This window comes from Physeter macrocephalus, chromosome 9, assembly GCF_002837175.3.
Source record: "Physeter macrocephalus isolate SW-GA chromosome 9, ASM283717v5, whole genome shotgun sequence".
In the NCBI taxonomy this organism is placed as follows: domain Eukaryota; kingdom Metazoa; phylum Chordata; class Mammalia; order Artiodactyla; family Physeteridae; genus Physeter; species Physeter macrocephalus.
The window spans coordinates 63,788,929-63,805,409 of NC_041222.1; the positions used below are offsets into that span (position 1 = coordinate 63,788,929).

Here is a 16,481-nt window from a genome sequence, read left to right on the forward strand (position 1 = left end):
AAAGCACTGAGCTGATCTCCCTGTGCTATGCGGCTGCTTCCCACTATCTATCTATTCTACGTTTGGTAGTGTATATATGTCCATGCCACTCTCTCACTTTGTCACAGCCTACCCTTCCCCCTCCCCACATCCTCAAGTCCATTCTCTAGTAGGTCTGCGTCTCCATTCCCATCTTACCCCTCACATGAAGTTTTAAGTGATGCCAATTAAAACACTTATGGGGTATCAAATCCATTACAAAATTCCATCACTGTGCCATTTATATTTTCCTCCAGGCACCTCTCAATCATTAGGGCAACAATGGTGTGGAAAATTCAAACTGTGGTAGAGAACATAAAATTCTTTTAATGTAGCTTAAGGTATTGTATCATGGGGGAGGGGAAAATAGCTGTTGTGGTGATGGGATGGAGGGAACAGATTTCCCTTGTAATATGTCCGGCTTTTTGGACTAATATCAAAATTAGTTCTCATCACCAAAAAGATGGTTCCTAATCTTCGGGCAGGGAGAGTAGGCCCTTTGGAGAACCTGTTGAAAGCTATATATCCTCTCCTCAAAAAATAAAGTATGCAATTTTATTTAAAAAGTGTGTTCACTGGCACATATAACTTTTAGGGAATTCAGAAATTCCTCTAAAATTCAACTATAGATTCCTACATCAGGAACTCTTTAAACTCTCATGCAACTCTTTAACCTCTCTATTGGATGGTTACTGGAGGAAATGGGTGATAGAACCATATAAAAACATCCCTTGGATGCGTTATATACAGACATGGAGATTGACTTTCTTCAAGAGCAGGTTTTAGACATGTATGCATTAGCTCCAGCGCTTACAGTCGAGTTCCCCAAAGATTATGGTATCCTTGAGTATGGCCCCTTTGTTCTGGAAGTTGATCCCATACTCCACTGGAAATCTTGTGTAAATAAGTAGTTAATAATAGTATGAAAGCTTTCCTAGTTTTTCTTTTAAAGAACTACCAAACTCCCAATTTACTCATGTATATCAGCTCAGACCTGAGGGGAAAACCCTCAGAAGAAATAAAATATAAAGCCCAGGATCCTGGTGCTGGTTTTGCCAGTCTCAGATTCCCCATGTGTAAAATGGAGTCATCATATATTTCATGGATTGATAAAATAAGATGATGTATGTCAAAAAGCTTCAAAAATTCTAAAGTTTGTTGGTTATTTCCATTACCCTCCTCAAACTTTCTTTCTTCTCTTCTTCCCTGAGGATGTCATGGCCTTATTTAGGTTTGTGCTGTGTTGGCAGTTTTGAAAATCTATACTATGAAATAAAAATCTGTCTCAATTCTGATCAGTTTTTTTAAGATTATTCATTTAAAAATGAATGTTCATTCAACAAACTCACAGGTTAAGGGTAGAGTATTAAGTGCAGGGGGTGGGTAGAAGATGTTAAACATATGGGCTTGAGTTGGAATGCCTGGGTTCAGATCTAGACTTTTCACTTAATTGCCCTATAACAAAGTAACTTAATGTACCTGGACCTCAGTTTTTTCATTTGTATAACTGGGATAATAGTACTCGCCTCAAACAGCTGTTGTAGGGATTAAATGATGCATTATATGTAATGTGTGTAGAAGAGCAAAGGGAAGCAGAGGATGACACAAGAAAATGCAAATGGAACCAAACTCATTCTGGTGGCTTAGGCAAAGTCTTCATGGATGCTGAAAGCTCACCTTAGTCTTGAAAAGTGTAGGAGTATAAAGATGGAAAAGAAGAAGAAAGATGTTCCAGGCAGAAGTGAGAGCAAAGAAGTTTGGGAAAACTGAAAGTAATTTACTGGGATGCATGGTGAGAAACTGGAAAAATAAACTTCTGGAAGAAAAGCCTGCAAAGGCGTCTGCTAAGTGCTGCTCAGATTGTCAGGAGGAAAACCAGGAGTGAATGGGATGCCGAGGAAGTGGGGACGCTCTGTGCAGGCTACTCTTTCACAGGTTAGCTGTGACAGCTCAAGGCAGTGAGTGGTGAGGGGAGGCAGAGGGGAGGTACAAGAGGCCTGAGCACACACGTACCCTAAAGGAAAAGTGCCAGGTGACAGGAAGAACAGTTAGGAGAGAAAAAAAAAGAGAAACTGAGGACATAGGCAAGATAGGGTATTTCTGAGGACCTGAGCCACCTAAAAAGTAAAGAAGCAAAGGAATATAAGGCACAGGGAGTCATCACAAATTTGGATGCAGGAGATTCAGCTAGATTTGAGAAGGGAGAAAAGGTCAGGGCAGGGAGGAAGTTGAAACACTTCCTTCCATGAACAAAGAGGCTGGCTTGTTTTCAGTGATGATAAGATGGTGGGTTAGGAAGTGAGAGTGGTGAAGGTTTAGGATATCTGTTATGAGGAAAGAGGGACGGGATAAGTCGGACTTAGAAGGCTTTTCATCAGCCTGGAGAACCCAGCTGAGGGTAGGTGACACTACAGGAGCACCTGACTCTTTAAATTAAAGGAAGCCTTGCAATGATGGTGCTCCTGTGACCCTACAAATCCAAGAATAGTAATTCTAGATGTGAACATTAATTCAACACATCACCAGAAAGAGAAAGAAAGATATTTGAGAAGGTAGTATTCTGAAATTACGTTCTGGTTCTTACAAGGCACTGCAGGATTGGCAAGGTATGATATGCATGATATGCAAATACATCATATGTAAACTAACATCATTTTATCAGGAAAATAAAGGGTATTGGATAAACAGCTCTGAATTGGGACCAAGTGACAGTCCTGATTTGACTGTCTATCAACATGCTTTTTGATTGTGAAATCCTTTGAGGCTATTCTTAGTTTCAATGTCCATATCCTTAAAATTGACTCTATCTTGCTCTACCTTTATATCTCATGAGGTTATTATATCAAGTGAGGCAATACACACAAAAGCATACATCTGTTTATCATATTTAATATTAGTATTGTTATAAAAGAATTGTTCAAAATATAGTTTGAGGTTAAAAATAAAATATATATAGAATACCTCTGGACAGATATAGAAAAGTCTGTTAACTGTGGGGAGAAGAAATGGGAAACTGGGATGGGCATGTGATTTTCTTGTCACACTCTACAACTTGTATTGTTTGGATTTTGTACTATATGCATATATTAGCCATATAATTAATTAAGTAAACATAATACATTTTATTAGACAAATAAGCATTGAGCATTGCTTTTCTGAAAACCATCATTCATAACTTTATTTGACAAAGAGTAACTGAGTTCATACTATATGTCAGGCACTTAGCTTTAAGTTGTGTATACAAAAAAAGAATGGTCCTTAGTCAAGAGGGTAAATTGGTAACAACCATCGACATGTTTGATTCTCTGGAGGAGGAAGTTGGTCTGGAATTGGAATGCACGCTTTAGGGAAGCCTACATTAACCGTATAGGAGAAGGAGGATGCACTCTGACAACTGACACTTCAGACCTGTGTTACCAGGAAAAAGATGTTGTATTTCAGGGTCTGGAGAGGATCCAATAATTAACAAGACCTCCTTAGGAAATAGCTTATCAGAGCAGGTATGCTCTGTTAATGGAGCTTCTGGACATAGCTGGGTTAAGCCTGAATAGATGGGCTCTAGGGTGGAATGCTGGGTGCGGTAGAGGATTATTTGAAGACTAAAGCAACAGAAGAATAATTTCATGTACCCCTTTTAATATAGAAAGAGTTACCAAAGTAAAGACCACAGGCCTAGCTCCACCACCGACTTTATTACCTTGAGAAAGTAATATTTTATTCTGGCTTTGATATCTGCATCTACAAAGTGGGCATAATAACAACTGTGCCTCAAGAGATTGTTGTTCAGCTAAGAAAAGTGCCCCTCAAAGTGCCCCTGGGTAAGAATTCTGAGGGCTCAGTGTCTGATCTGGGTATTTTAAATGGGAAAAAAGGGCTTTCTTGGGTGAAAAATGGCAACGAATGCAAGGTTTTCCTTAAATTATTTATTTTTCCTCAAGGATAAAAGGTAACTTTAACAAAAAAGGGAGACCTCTGAGGAAAAGAGCAGACCTCTGTCACAGGTTAGTTAAGACATGGGAATGTGCCCCCAGGGATTAGATCTTTGGAAAATTAAAGATGGAGGATATTTTCTTTTCCTTTTTACTATTCTCTAACTAAATTCAATACAGCACAATTATTGAGTATCTGCTATGAATAAGGCACTCTTTTAGGGGCTCTATGATAGCTCTTTTCACTTTCACTCAGAGTTACTGTAAAATTTATCTTCCTGCTCAAACAGGACTTGGGCAAAGAGCACAAAACTCAAAATCCCTTTAACTTATTATAAACCTGATACATAATTATAGGTAAGTCCTAATTTTTCAGTCTTATTTTCCAAAGTATTAACTGGGTATAGAATCTGTAGTATCTATCATCATCTTCCCAAGATCATTTTGAGGATAACTTGTTATATAGCAGATGTCTTTTCTAAATTGTGTGCAAAACAAATGTAATTTTAAATCTATGTAAGGAGTTTACTCTTAAAAATATCTCTAGAGTGGAGTCTTGTGAAACGAGGAATCTTTGAAGCTCATGAAAACAATCACTCCCTAACTCAATTGTTTTGTAAATGTTTGTTTTTGTTTGTTGAGAAGATTCTTTTGTTGAATTACTTATGCCTATTTGTGGCTACTTGGCCAGTTGAAAAAAACTAAAAGACTAGCACTGTGTGTGTGTGTGTGTGTGTGTGTGTGTGTGTGTGTGTGTTTGTGTCTCTCTTTATATATATATGGTATGCATATATATATCAATAGATATAGTATGTATTTGTGTGCATACGTTCATAATTTGTTTACATGCACAGATATGGAGAATTAGAATTAGCCTCATTCTGAGGGAAAAAATAAGTAAATCATATAATTAGAGGAGAGAGAGACAGACAGAAACAGAAACAATAGAAAATTCATTCAAAGTTGCCAGCAAAATCATAATGGCTACCATTTATTGAACCCCAACTATGTGATAAGCATTAAGCAGCTTTACATATGTCATTTGTAATCCCACGACTGTCCTGTGGAATAGAGAGTAGTATCCTTTCTTCATTAATTAGAAAAAAAGAAGCCCAGAGTGCTTAAGTCATAAGGTACAAGGAGATGGAGTTCAAGCTCAAGGTTCCCAGTTCTGTCTGAGAGGTGCACACTCTCCCCACTATGTTTCGCTGCTGATTGATTTGAACAGGACATGGTGGACAACTCAGCAATGCTTCCTTTTCTTTGAGAACTGTGCCATCAGGCAGGTTGTAAATTCTGGACCAAGGTGACAGGATTTCCACCTTTGGGAATTACTGTGCTTCTGTGTGATTATTCTTGGATAATAATACACATAGTGATAGAAATTTGGATCTTGAAGTCCCTCAAAGTGACTTAATCCAGTCCCCTCATTTTTGAATGATTTTTTCCTGATTATAGTTCACATATGTAAAAAATGTAAGAAATGAGCTTCATAAAGAAAATGAAAAATTATACTACACGGAAACAATAACAACATTTTGAAATATTTCCTTCCTGTCTTTTATCCTTGCTCAGTTCTTGTGGATATAATACAATTTTGAAATGAGTTTTTCCTTTCACTCATCATTAGAGCATTTTCCCAAATTCTCCAAAATTGCTTTATAAACACTACTTTTAATAGCTACAACATACTCCACTGGGGGAAAAAAGCTCCAGTTTACCTACTGATGCTCCTGTGGTCATATATTTAAGGTGTTTCTAATTGCTACAACAAATAGTACTGCAGGTTTTCAAAGAGTCTAAGTCTTGTGACACATATTGAAAAATTGCTTTTCAAAAAGCTACACCTATGATTTATAGATAAGGAAATGGAGGGGTAGTGCATTGCCATGGTTACCCAGCAAATAAGTGTTTCCTGCAGGTCTTACACCCAGTCCTCTCTTCATGTTCTTTCTGTGGCCACAGCTACTTACACTGACTGCGACAAATGTGGTTGGTGAGGATGTCAACCACAGCCTTAAATAATAATCTTGGAGAAGACACAAATGCAGCATAGGTAATGGGACAATCTCAGTCTTCATACTCAGGTAGCCTTCATCCCTCATTTACCAGTTCTGCGGACTTGAATAAATTACATAAACTTTCTGAGCCTCCATTTCCTCACCTCTCAATGTGGGGAATAAAACATAGTTCATAGGGTTATTATAAGGAATAAAGAATGTCAGATATAGAAAAATCTAGGCACACAGTGGGCTCTCAATAAATGGAACTTACTTTTTTTTTTAAGGATATGACATTTACTATCTTCTTATTCATTTAGGCCATCAAAGTCAATTTCCTCTTGGGTATTTTTTTTCTCATTACTATACATTCTGGCAGGTATCTGTGGTTTGAACAAGCAAACTCCCTTCCAGAAGGTGTGATTAACTCTGTCTTCTTTGAATTCTAACCCCATGAAAACAGAGCTTCTTTGTAATAAAGTTGGCTGTGTTATAATAAAAGTACTTCCACAAAAACTTTCATGAAATCATGGGAAGTGACAATGGAGTGTGTCACTGTGTTCAATGTTTCCTCTGCATTCATTGCGACCCACAACCATTCCTTGGAGTGCAGTTCACGTAGAAAGTACAATGGGAAAACTATAGGCAAAATTGAGAAATTATAAAGTTTACCTTCTCTAAACCTCTATTCCCAACCTCCCTCGTTTTCCTCCTTGATTGCACAGATTTTCTCCTTTCAAACACGTGTTGCTCTCTTAATTGCTAACCTTGAACACATACAGTATTCCATTTCTGCCTATCCTGCTGATGCTTCTATGTGCTATTATTGCCTTGAGAAAGTGAAACTCACAGAGCAGTAATATTGTGTTCAGTTTTCACTCTTGGTGGAAGTTGAGTGTTCATGGTTGATTGATTGGGTTTAACGATGATTTAGGATACTCTAATTTTTGGGAAACATCTATATTGAAGCTTTCCTCTTCAAAGGGAGACCTAGTTACCACTCTCCCCACAACTATCCCTTAAGAGTAGCCTGCCTTCTTGGAGCTCTAGAGTCTAACTGTTATCTTCATTTTTTTTTCTTTTGCCTTTCCTGGACTTCTGAAAATTCTGAAGCCAAACTATCCTCTGATATTGTAAAAGATCATAAGAAAATTTTCTGTGTTGGATCACTCTTCCTGGAGTCACATTCTTCACCCCATATGGGATTAAACTCCTCTGGAAGGAATCAACTTCATGATGATATACATCAATCCTGAATAAATCAGAAAATGCTTCCTATTCATGTTTTAGCACCTTTCACTTACAGATTTAACATTCCCACTCATGTTTTCCTTTGAGTCTCTGGGTTGAGGGTATAGTTTTATATTTCTCTTTCTTATGGTTAAGATGATAACTCCCAGACTTCATTTTTTAAAGGCAATGATAACAGAGCATACTTTATGTTTCTCTGCACTAATTTTATATACCTAAGTCAATTTTGCCTAAGGAAGTATATTTAACATATTTTGTCTCTTTGATATCCTACTAAATGTGAATAAGAATAGTTGCAGGCCACCTTCCAAAGCAGACATTTTGGAGGTTTTGAGGATGACTTTAATGCTTCTTCTCCTCTTTCCTTCCACCACACACACACACACACACACACACACACACACACACACACGAACGCATGCACACTCTTCACACTAAGGAATTTTTGGAAAATTCTGTGCCGAAACTATTGATTCAGATATTCAGACTGCGGCAACTGTTTTGAAGGAATCGAGAGCCCATTATCTCAGTGTTCCCTCCAGAAATTATTATTTGGATTATTGAATTTTTTGATAAATTGAAGGCAAGTTAATAACTTTTTTCAGTTTTCTAAAACTAATTTAATTTCTTTTCTTAGAAAACAAGTTCATGACTATCGTTTAATAGCTATTTAGCAATTACGAATACTAGAAAAGTTTAGAATTACACTGTAAAGGCCATCATATAGGGCTTCTGTACAAGTTTACACTGATTTTTTTTTACACTGATTTTTTTGTACAAATTTACCTGACACCTTGGAATATGCCAGGGATTTGAATAAATATATTTTTATTATGATATGCATATTCTTTAAAATGGAGTTGAGGAATTTCTAGCTACTCTAAATAATTAAATTATAGTTAAGAAGGCATTTACTGTAAAAGTAAACTAATGTGCTTTTAAGGATTAGTTTAATTAGGCACTTTAACAATAATTGACAAATGTACGTGATGAATTGAAAGTTTACAACATATCTTTGCATATACTATTTTATCTAGTTCTTAATGGATGAGTACTATAGGGTACCACCTTAGGTTTACAGATAAGAAAGTGGAAGCATTGAGAGCTTTAAGTACTTAGTCCTAATACCACACAGCTAGTAAGTAAAGGAAATGGAATCTAATCACAGATCATATATTCCAAGAAAGTGACATTTCTACTTCGTGCTTCAAGTGATTCCTATGCTGGTGCATAGGTTTCCTATTTACTGCTCTTAAATTGAAGTGTAAGTGAGTAATTTATACTTAATTTATAAGGGAGTTTTGAATTAGTTTTATTCTGGGAAAGAAATGAATTTCTGAAAGAAGTTAATTTTCTTGTTTTATTATGAGATTCAATGGCTTTTAGGACTTCAGTTATTAAACTGCCTTATTTTTCAGAACTTTTCATTCACCTAATCAAATATATATTTGCTAGAACATATGTGGCTGATGCTGATAAAACAGAGATCCAAGGGAGTTAAGCAATTTACAAAACAACAACTAACTATAAGAGATGGAACTGAAACCATATATATATATATATACACATATAGGTATATATATGTGCATGTATATATATATATATATATATATATATATATATATAAAACATGTATTCACTCAAGAGGCAGTTATAAAGGGCTAAGTTAGGGCATTTGGGGCAAGAAGCACACCTAGTTCAATTCGGCACGAGTTACTAGTCAATGACTTTTGACAGACCATGCAACCTATCAGAGCCTCAGTCTCCAGTCCATGAAATGAGAGTATAAAATCCCTAAAACATAAGGATAATGTGACAATTAAATAAGATAATGTAAGTTGATGTGCTCTATTACTGTTAAGCTCCTCATAATTATTTTGAGGGAAAAGAGAAAGCAAACTTGACCAAATGCTTTTAGAAGAAAGTTTCAATAAGCTTCTTTTAAAAATTGTGTTACATAAAATATATTGTTTCAATTATTCAGCATGTAAATTGAATGGAGTAAAATTCAAAGTGTCCCATGTTGTATGTACATTTAACAATTATTTCAGAATTAAAATATACTGCTAGTTCTACAGGTTGGGAAAGATTTGCAACTGGGGGGATTCATTGTTTTTGGATAGTTGCTGTTTCTTTAAATTGGTTGAAAGAGTTGTACAATTGCTGAGTCAGATGGTCTGGCAGCCTGAGAGATTCAGAGCAAGAAAATGGTGGCACTCAAAAAAAGAAAGCAAAACGTAAGCTTTTCCCCCTAATACATCAGCAAAGTAATAGGTGTAACATTAGAAAAATGTAGTTTAAAAGCAGAAAAATTATGATTATAAGTTGGAAGGCATAATATTTTAGTTTTACTTATAACAGCAAATTATTCTTTAGCTTACATTATTCTATATATTTCCCCCTCATCAATGTGCTTTTATAGACACAAAGACCCATCATTTTGTCTATAAGTGCTTTATTCTGTTATGGCTATGTTCTACTGCAATTTTGCCTTGATCATAAATAAATATAATTTAAATCTGTGGAATACTTTTATGTTTTCTTTTTCTTCTCTTACATAATTTTACGTTGTTATGTTTACTGCCTGGTTTCTGGTTTGGAAGATAAAGTAAAATAAAAGAAATCCCTTATTACTTATTACTCTATCTCTCTATCGAGGACCATCCATCCTATGTAAATAACAGTAAGTGTATGTAGTGTTTCAAAAAGGTGATGTCTTTTGTGGAAATTTTCTGGCTGGTGCTACAAGCTTTAATGCACAAGTGTATCCTCTTACATTCTTTGCCCCAAAATCTGTTCTGATTGTAGAGATCTGGCATCTAAGAGATAATCTTTTCCAATTCAGATGAAAGATCACATAATAATAATAAAGGGTCTCCTTCATTCGGTAAAATAGCTCCTCCAATGATTTATTCAGATTCTCAGTGTCCTTCCTGGCACCCAAAGTGTGATTCTAAAATTTTAAATCTTATCTAAAAGGCTGAACCTCGATTCAAAAATAAATGAGCAAAAATAAGGTTTAAAAAAGCAATGTTGGCCATATTTGTCCCAAGGAGCCACCTCCTAACAGAATCCCCCTTAAATGCTTTAAAATGCAGATTCTTGGGACCCACAGCAAATCTGCTGAATCAGATATTCTGAGGATGAGCTCCAAAAATATGTATTTTAAACAGCAGCCCAGGTAAGGATGCTGCTGATAACGTTTGCCTTACTTCTTTGACGTCACATTATTCTCATGCTTAAATTAAGAAAGTGAGGGCATATGTATTAACACCACTCTGATTGCACAATTTTATTAGTTGCAATTTGTTTAAGAGATTACATGTCTTTGTTCATATAGTTCTGAACCTCTACAATCTACAAAACTTTTTTTACCTGAGAAAAAACTCCTACTGGCTTCGCAACCATTTAAATAAATTCTGAGATTTTCTTTTGGAAGGTAAAGGGGAAAATTGAGAGCTAGTTGAAGAAGAATTAAAAAGTCATTTGTGATAAAAATTAAAAATCAACTTATTCTTTTTCAAAGGACCTCTGAGGCACTGTAATTTTAAATCTTGTAGTTGACATTTTAATTTTTTCTCCTTTATTACTTCTTTCTGATTATGTAGTTCTACCCAACTGCAACAATCATTCCAGGGTTTATGAAATATAAAACTGCACTGACAGGCAGAGATTTTCTTCAATCCTCCTTTCTTTAAAAAACAAATGTTATTGACATTTAGTAAATTCAACAATTGTCAATACACATGGGATTGCTGAACACACAGTGAAATACCATGAATTAGGATATGGTTACTCTGCAGAGACCCCAGATTGGTGGGCATTTTCTAAGATGGAGCAGTCTTTAAAAGGACCTTCCTTCTCCTACTGAACAAAGCCTTTATTTATTCCTAAGGTTTTCTCCATCGGTTGGCTTACTGACATAGAAGTTGACCTTATTTTAATACTGACTGATGTTTTTTCATTCTAATAAATGATTTTATTTGAATGTCTTGACTAAAGGAGAAAGTTTTCAAACATGAGGAAAGCTTCAGTATAAGAAGAAAACTATTGAGAGACATCATCACTAGAAAAATATGACGGGCCATTATTTATACCACCTTGCACCTCAGACAGAGAAACAAAGAAAACGAGGCCTTTCAATACTCTGGTCACCACCTAGCCTGGAAGGTAATGGAATAGCCGCCTAGTCTTGGAAGTGCACCTCACGATCTCGTTCTGTGCCTCGGAGTGAACCTGTCCCAGCCCGCTCCCTCCCTTCCAGAAAAAAAGGCCTAGTCAGTTTCACGCTGGGGGAGGTGACCCAGAGATGTCCCCTGTCATACCTTGCACCCCTCTGGAAACCATGAAGCCCACTAAGACTCCTCCTGTCCCCACCCCTTCCTCACCCAGGGCAGCCCCCATCCTGCTCTGCGTTTAACCCCTGCTCTACTCTGTTACTCTAATGAAATATTACCTGCGGAAAGAGTTGGGGTGAGGGGCGAGGCCCAGAGGAGGCTAAAAATAGAAGGGGTGGGTGCGTTCGCGGAGTTCGGTGATAAGTGGGCCTACCCCAGCGGCCAATAAAATCTCCGGCATCCGAAGCATCTCTAAGAATTGAGAGGGTGAGGGATGAGTCAAGGAGGGTGGTTGGAGTTGAGAGATGAAGGAGGCGAGGTCCGAGCAACTTCGAGTCTCACTTCCTACTCTGGGGTCCTGGGGACACCCGCTGCGACCCTAGCCCAGCTCTGGGAAGTGGAGAGCCCCACCCTGAAGTCGTCCAGAGAGGACGTGGGAGAAGGGGATCCCGAGGAGGGGCAAGTGATGGGACCAGAGAGGCCTAACACCCAGGCGCCTTGGAAACAGATATAGCCACGCATTTATCATTTATTTAAAAACGAACTACGTTGTGAATAGGCACAGCGTGCCCTACAGTCTGAAGTCAGAACCCTCTCAGACTTTCTCCAGACCTTAAAGCCACCTTCTTATATAGGATACGTGTACAACTTATTTTCCACACCCTTTCTCACTCCTTCCCCAACTAACGCTAAGTAAGCTCTTAGTTCATCCGTACTGTATGAAAATAACTTTTTTTTTCTTTTTTTTTTAGCTGGTGATGGTCATAGCACTTTGGAAGACACAAAAGTGTAACGAAGAAATAAAGATCACCAACCATCCTGAGGAAGCCACTATAGATATTTTGATACATTGCTGTGTGTGTGTGTGTGTGTGTGTGTGTATGTATGTGTATGTGTAGAGAAAGAACGAGAGAAAGAGAGAGAGACGGAGAGGAAAAGCAAGAATAAGAATTGTTTATTGCTTTAAATCTTGCTTTTTTTAAAAAAAAAATGAAATCACCTAACTTTATAATGTAATAATTTTACATTCTATTAAATATTCTTCAAAAACATGATGATTGTCTATTATATTCCAGATCTGAAATATTTCAGACCATAATTCCATAGTATAGGTATAAATGAACATAATTTAACAATGTGATTGCTAGCATTTTAGGCAATTTTCAATTTCCTGCTACTATTTATCTGTTTGTATTGCTCTTTGTCAGAATCTTTCTTTCCTTAAAATAATGCCTACATATAGAAAAGCTGAATAAAAGTATATGGATATTTTACAAGTTCTTGATACATAATGTAAAAATGTTCTTGCCAGTGAGGTGTTTAGGAAAGTGCATTAATCTTCAGTCAATAAACAAGACACAATATTAGTCATCAGGTATGTGAAAATCAGAATTTAGAAAACTGTAGTTTTTTTAAAAAAGCTATTCAGTATTATAATTTTATGTTTAGAAAGTGAAACTATACCCATTGTTTACATTATTTAAACTGTAGAAATAAAGCACCATCAAAACTCTTTATGAGGTTGGATTTTGTAGCAGAGAGAAGGATTCTCTGGCCTAGGGTGTTTTAGGATGGACTGGGGCAAGTGAGATTGTCATGCTTCTCAAAAAGGACTAAAGGTTTTAAAAGAGCAAAAACACTGGGCCAAATGTTCAGCCTTCCTTTAAGAAGGTATTTTTGAGATGATGTAGATCGCTTTACTACCAGGTGTCATTCACATGTTGGGAAAATGGTTTAGCTTAACCCTACGGTGTTAGTTACTTGTGATGAACTAACATGTAATTAGCAGACCTGTAAAATACTGTTGGACATAGACAGCAATAGGCTGTGTTGTTGTTACCTTAGGATGAAAATGGACTTTTTAAAATTCAAGAGTCCCCAAAGAAGTAAGTGAATATTAAGTCTTGATGTCTGAAAGAATTATTGTTCATTTAGAACATAATACAAGCTAGGGATCATGTACACATTGGGAATAATGGTTTACGCTAACCGTATAGTGCTTACCTTGAGAGGACACTATGCTGTTAAAGGAGGGGGTAAAACCCTAAGAGTTCCCACATAACAGTAAACAAATAAATATTTAATTTCAGAAAAATATGACTAGTTTGTAAACACACCAAGGTAGAAGTAACGAGTCAATTAGTGTAATTCATCAGGCACATGTGAATAAGAAACTAGTAACGTGGAATTTTATTATATATACAGTTTCCAGTTATATAAAAAAAGTCATAATGAACATGTTTGCAAAACTCTAAAAATATGTTAAAATAATAACACCTTACAGGTCTGCGTTAGTATTAAATAATTCATACAAATTAGTTTTTAGCACTGTTGCTCTCAAGGAATTGTATGAGTCCCAACATAATCACCACCCATATATATTCTTAAATCAGTATAACCATAGACATAATATATATTAATGTGAAATATATAATTACATGTCACTTATAATTAATACTTCCAGATGTTTGTATATGTGTAAAATTTCATATATGAAGTTGGAGAATTGCACATATTTTCAAAACATATTCTATTCTATCTACGTCATGTGTTCTGTCTTCAGATATTTGCTGAGAATTGGGCTTTTCATATAGTCAATGCATTTAAAAATAACTTTCATTCCTAAAAATTGATTTATACCTAAATAACAAGAAATAAAGGGCTATTTTCAATGAATCTATCATTTTTATATTTTTAACACTTATACAATAAATATATTATAAAATGAATATTTCTCTAACTTAAAATAATCACAATATTATATTATGTATTCCTAAAATAGAAAACACATAATTATAGTATTTACATAGATTAAATTTTTCTACTTTGTTACTATAGAGTTTTGGATGAAACTTAATAATTTAAATAAAATAACTTTATATAGAGAATAATATTAAAAACTAAGATATTCAAAAACACATCATAGTGGCTAAATGCTTGCTGGTACGGATAAAGCACCGTTTTAAAAAAAAAGGATCCTGTTAATGTTTTAAAATGAACTGAAATCAAGACCAGCAATATGCCTTGAAATTCTTTACAAGCTCCTTCTACTAATTCCAAAAAAACCCCTGAACTTTAATAATAATATGAAAAAGAAAATGTGTATTTTCCCTATAAATTGTTTGTAGATTTTTGCCAATAGAAATTGAGGCACCTGATTAAACACTGATAGTGTTAACAGTTTTACATTTACATGTCAAATGTCTATTAACGTTACAATAAAAAATAATTCCCCCTCTGCTGACCTTTGCTTTTTCAAAACACATATTCATGGGGAAATAATGCCACAAGGAAGGTCACAAAAATGAAGCCTCATTAAATTGTTTTTGGATTCATTACCCAAGTTCTAATTAGGACTCTATATATTGTAGCTATATATATATTTCAACTATCCTCGTCATAGGAAATTACATCGACTATGTAAAGATTTATCTTATGTGAGAACAAAACTACCTAGAATTCTGTCTTTCAAGAAGTAGGCCTCATTTGGGGCCTGTTAATTGGGGCCTGAGATGACTAAAATATGATCGGTGCGATCCTTAGACTCCCCACTGTAGTTCTGCCTCTTGCTAAACATACGGGCATTGTCCCAAGTACTTAGATACACCAGGCCGCTAAAGAAGAAACCTCCATCTCACTGAGAAAGTCTGACTCTCCACTGACTGCAAAAGCAAGTGATTGCTCCTCTTAGCAGTTACTGATCCTTCGATCAAGATCAATGTTACTATTTCGGGAATTCAAACTCTGTGCGAGCCCGCACCCTCAAACGTCCTCCACTACTGGAAGGAGGGAGGGTTGACCAGGCAGGAAGACTGGGGAGAAAAAAGGCGGCCTCCAGAAAACTAAGACCGTTAGTGATACTTTCCTCCAGGGCGCAATAAACTGCCTTAGAAATACACCTTGTGTGTGTGTGTGTGTGTGTGTGTGTGTGTGTGTGTGTGTGTTTACTGATTCCCACTCAGGAAATTCAGGAGTGACTGACTTCTAAAGTGGGTTTAGAATCTCCCGGTTTCCCCCAGAGTTTCACGGGATTAAGGAGGTGTGTGAAGGCGGCTCCGGGCTCCACATACTGGGAGAACAGCACCTCTAAGTAACTGTAACCCGTATGGAGAGAAAGTGGAAGGAGCCTCCACCCACCCCGAAACAACCTCCTCCAACCTCGTCCGGAGATGACTGATCTGTCTATTAGCTTACATCAAACAAAATCACCCAAGGGCCGATTGCGCCCGGGATTTTCGAGGCCTTTCCTACCTGGTCTAGGATGCGGTTGCTGCGCTCTGCGCTGGCTCCTCACTAGCATCAGCACGAGGTCCGCAGCGGCCCGCACGACCGGCGCTGCCCACTCACGCGGGGGCCGCGCGATCTGCACGACGAAAGCCCTGACTCGCGGCGGGCCGTACGCACGCCGAATCCGCACTGTAATCAAGAGTCGGCGCACCATGTTCTTGCCGCCGCGGAGCTCGGCGGCCGCTGCGCCGCCTTTTGACTTCAGAGGTAGGCAGCTCGGCGCCCGCCCCCCGATAGCAAACTGAGACCCACGCGCCGCCCCCAGCCCATCCCCGCCCCGCACGCGCGCACCCGCCTTCCCTGCGCGCGCCCGCTCGCCCCCCACCTCCTCAGAGCCCAGAACCGTTCTGCGCCCAGCGCGCGCGGGAAAGGCGGGCTGAGGCGCCTGGAGGCGCGCGCGCGGGCAGCTAGCGTCCTAGGTTCCTCTCCCTCCCGCCCACCTCCTCTTTCCCGCCCTGTCCGCGCCCCCCCCTCCGCCCGCGCCGCCACCTTCCCACCCTCCGCGCGGGCGCCCCACGCGGTGACAGCTCAAGGTCCTGACGCCACAACGCATCTCCAGGCAGCCCGCCCCCTCGCAACATCCGTCACCTGACCCTGCCATATCAGGAACCGCCGCGGTCCAGCTCGTGTCCCTGCTTCCCTGTCCCCCTTCCTTTATT

General features: G+C 37.9%; 1 protein-coding gene across 2 annotated transcripts in view; it reads right to left on the reverse strand.

Moving 5' to 3' along the window:
* Positions 1-16,033, reverse strand: part of LOC102984840 (cyclin-dependent kinase inhibitor 2A-like) — a 24,633-nt gene extending 8,600 nt beyond the window's left edge. The window contains exon 1 of one of the 2 annotated variants that reach the window (XM_028494031.2): positions 15,787-15,874. Coding sequence is in view for 1 of the 2 variants with exons in the window: in XM_055087226.1 (XP_054943201.1) it covers positions 15,787-15,976 (190 nt within the window). In the remaining variant the exon portion in view is untranslated. Of the gene's footprint in view, positions 1-15,786 lie in introns of both variants that reach the window. The other variant, XM_055087226.1, reaches the window with a different exon arrangement.
* Between the last annotated feature and the right edge of the window lie 448 nt (positions 16,034-16,481).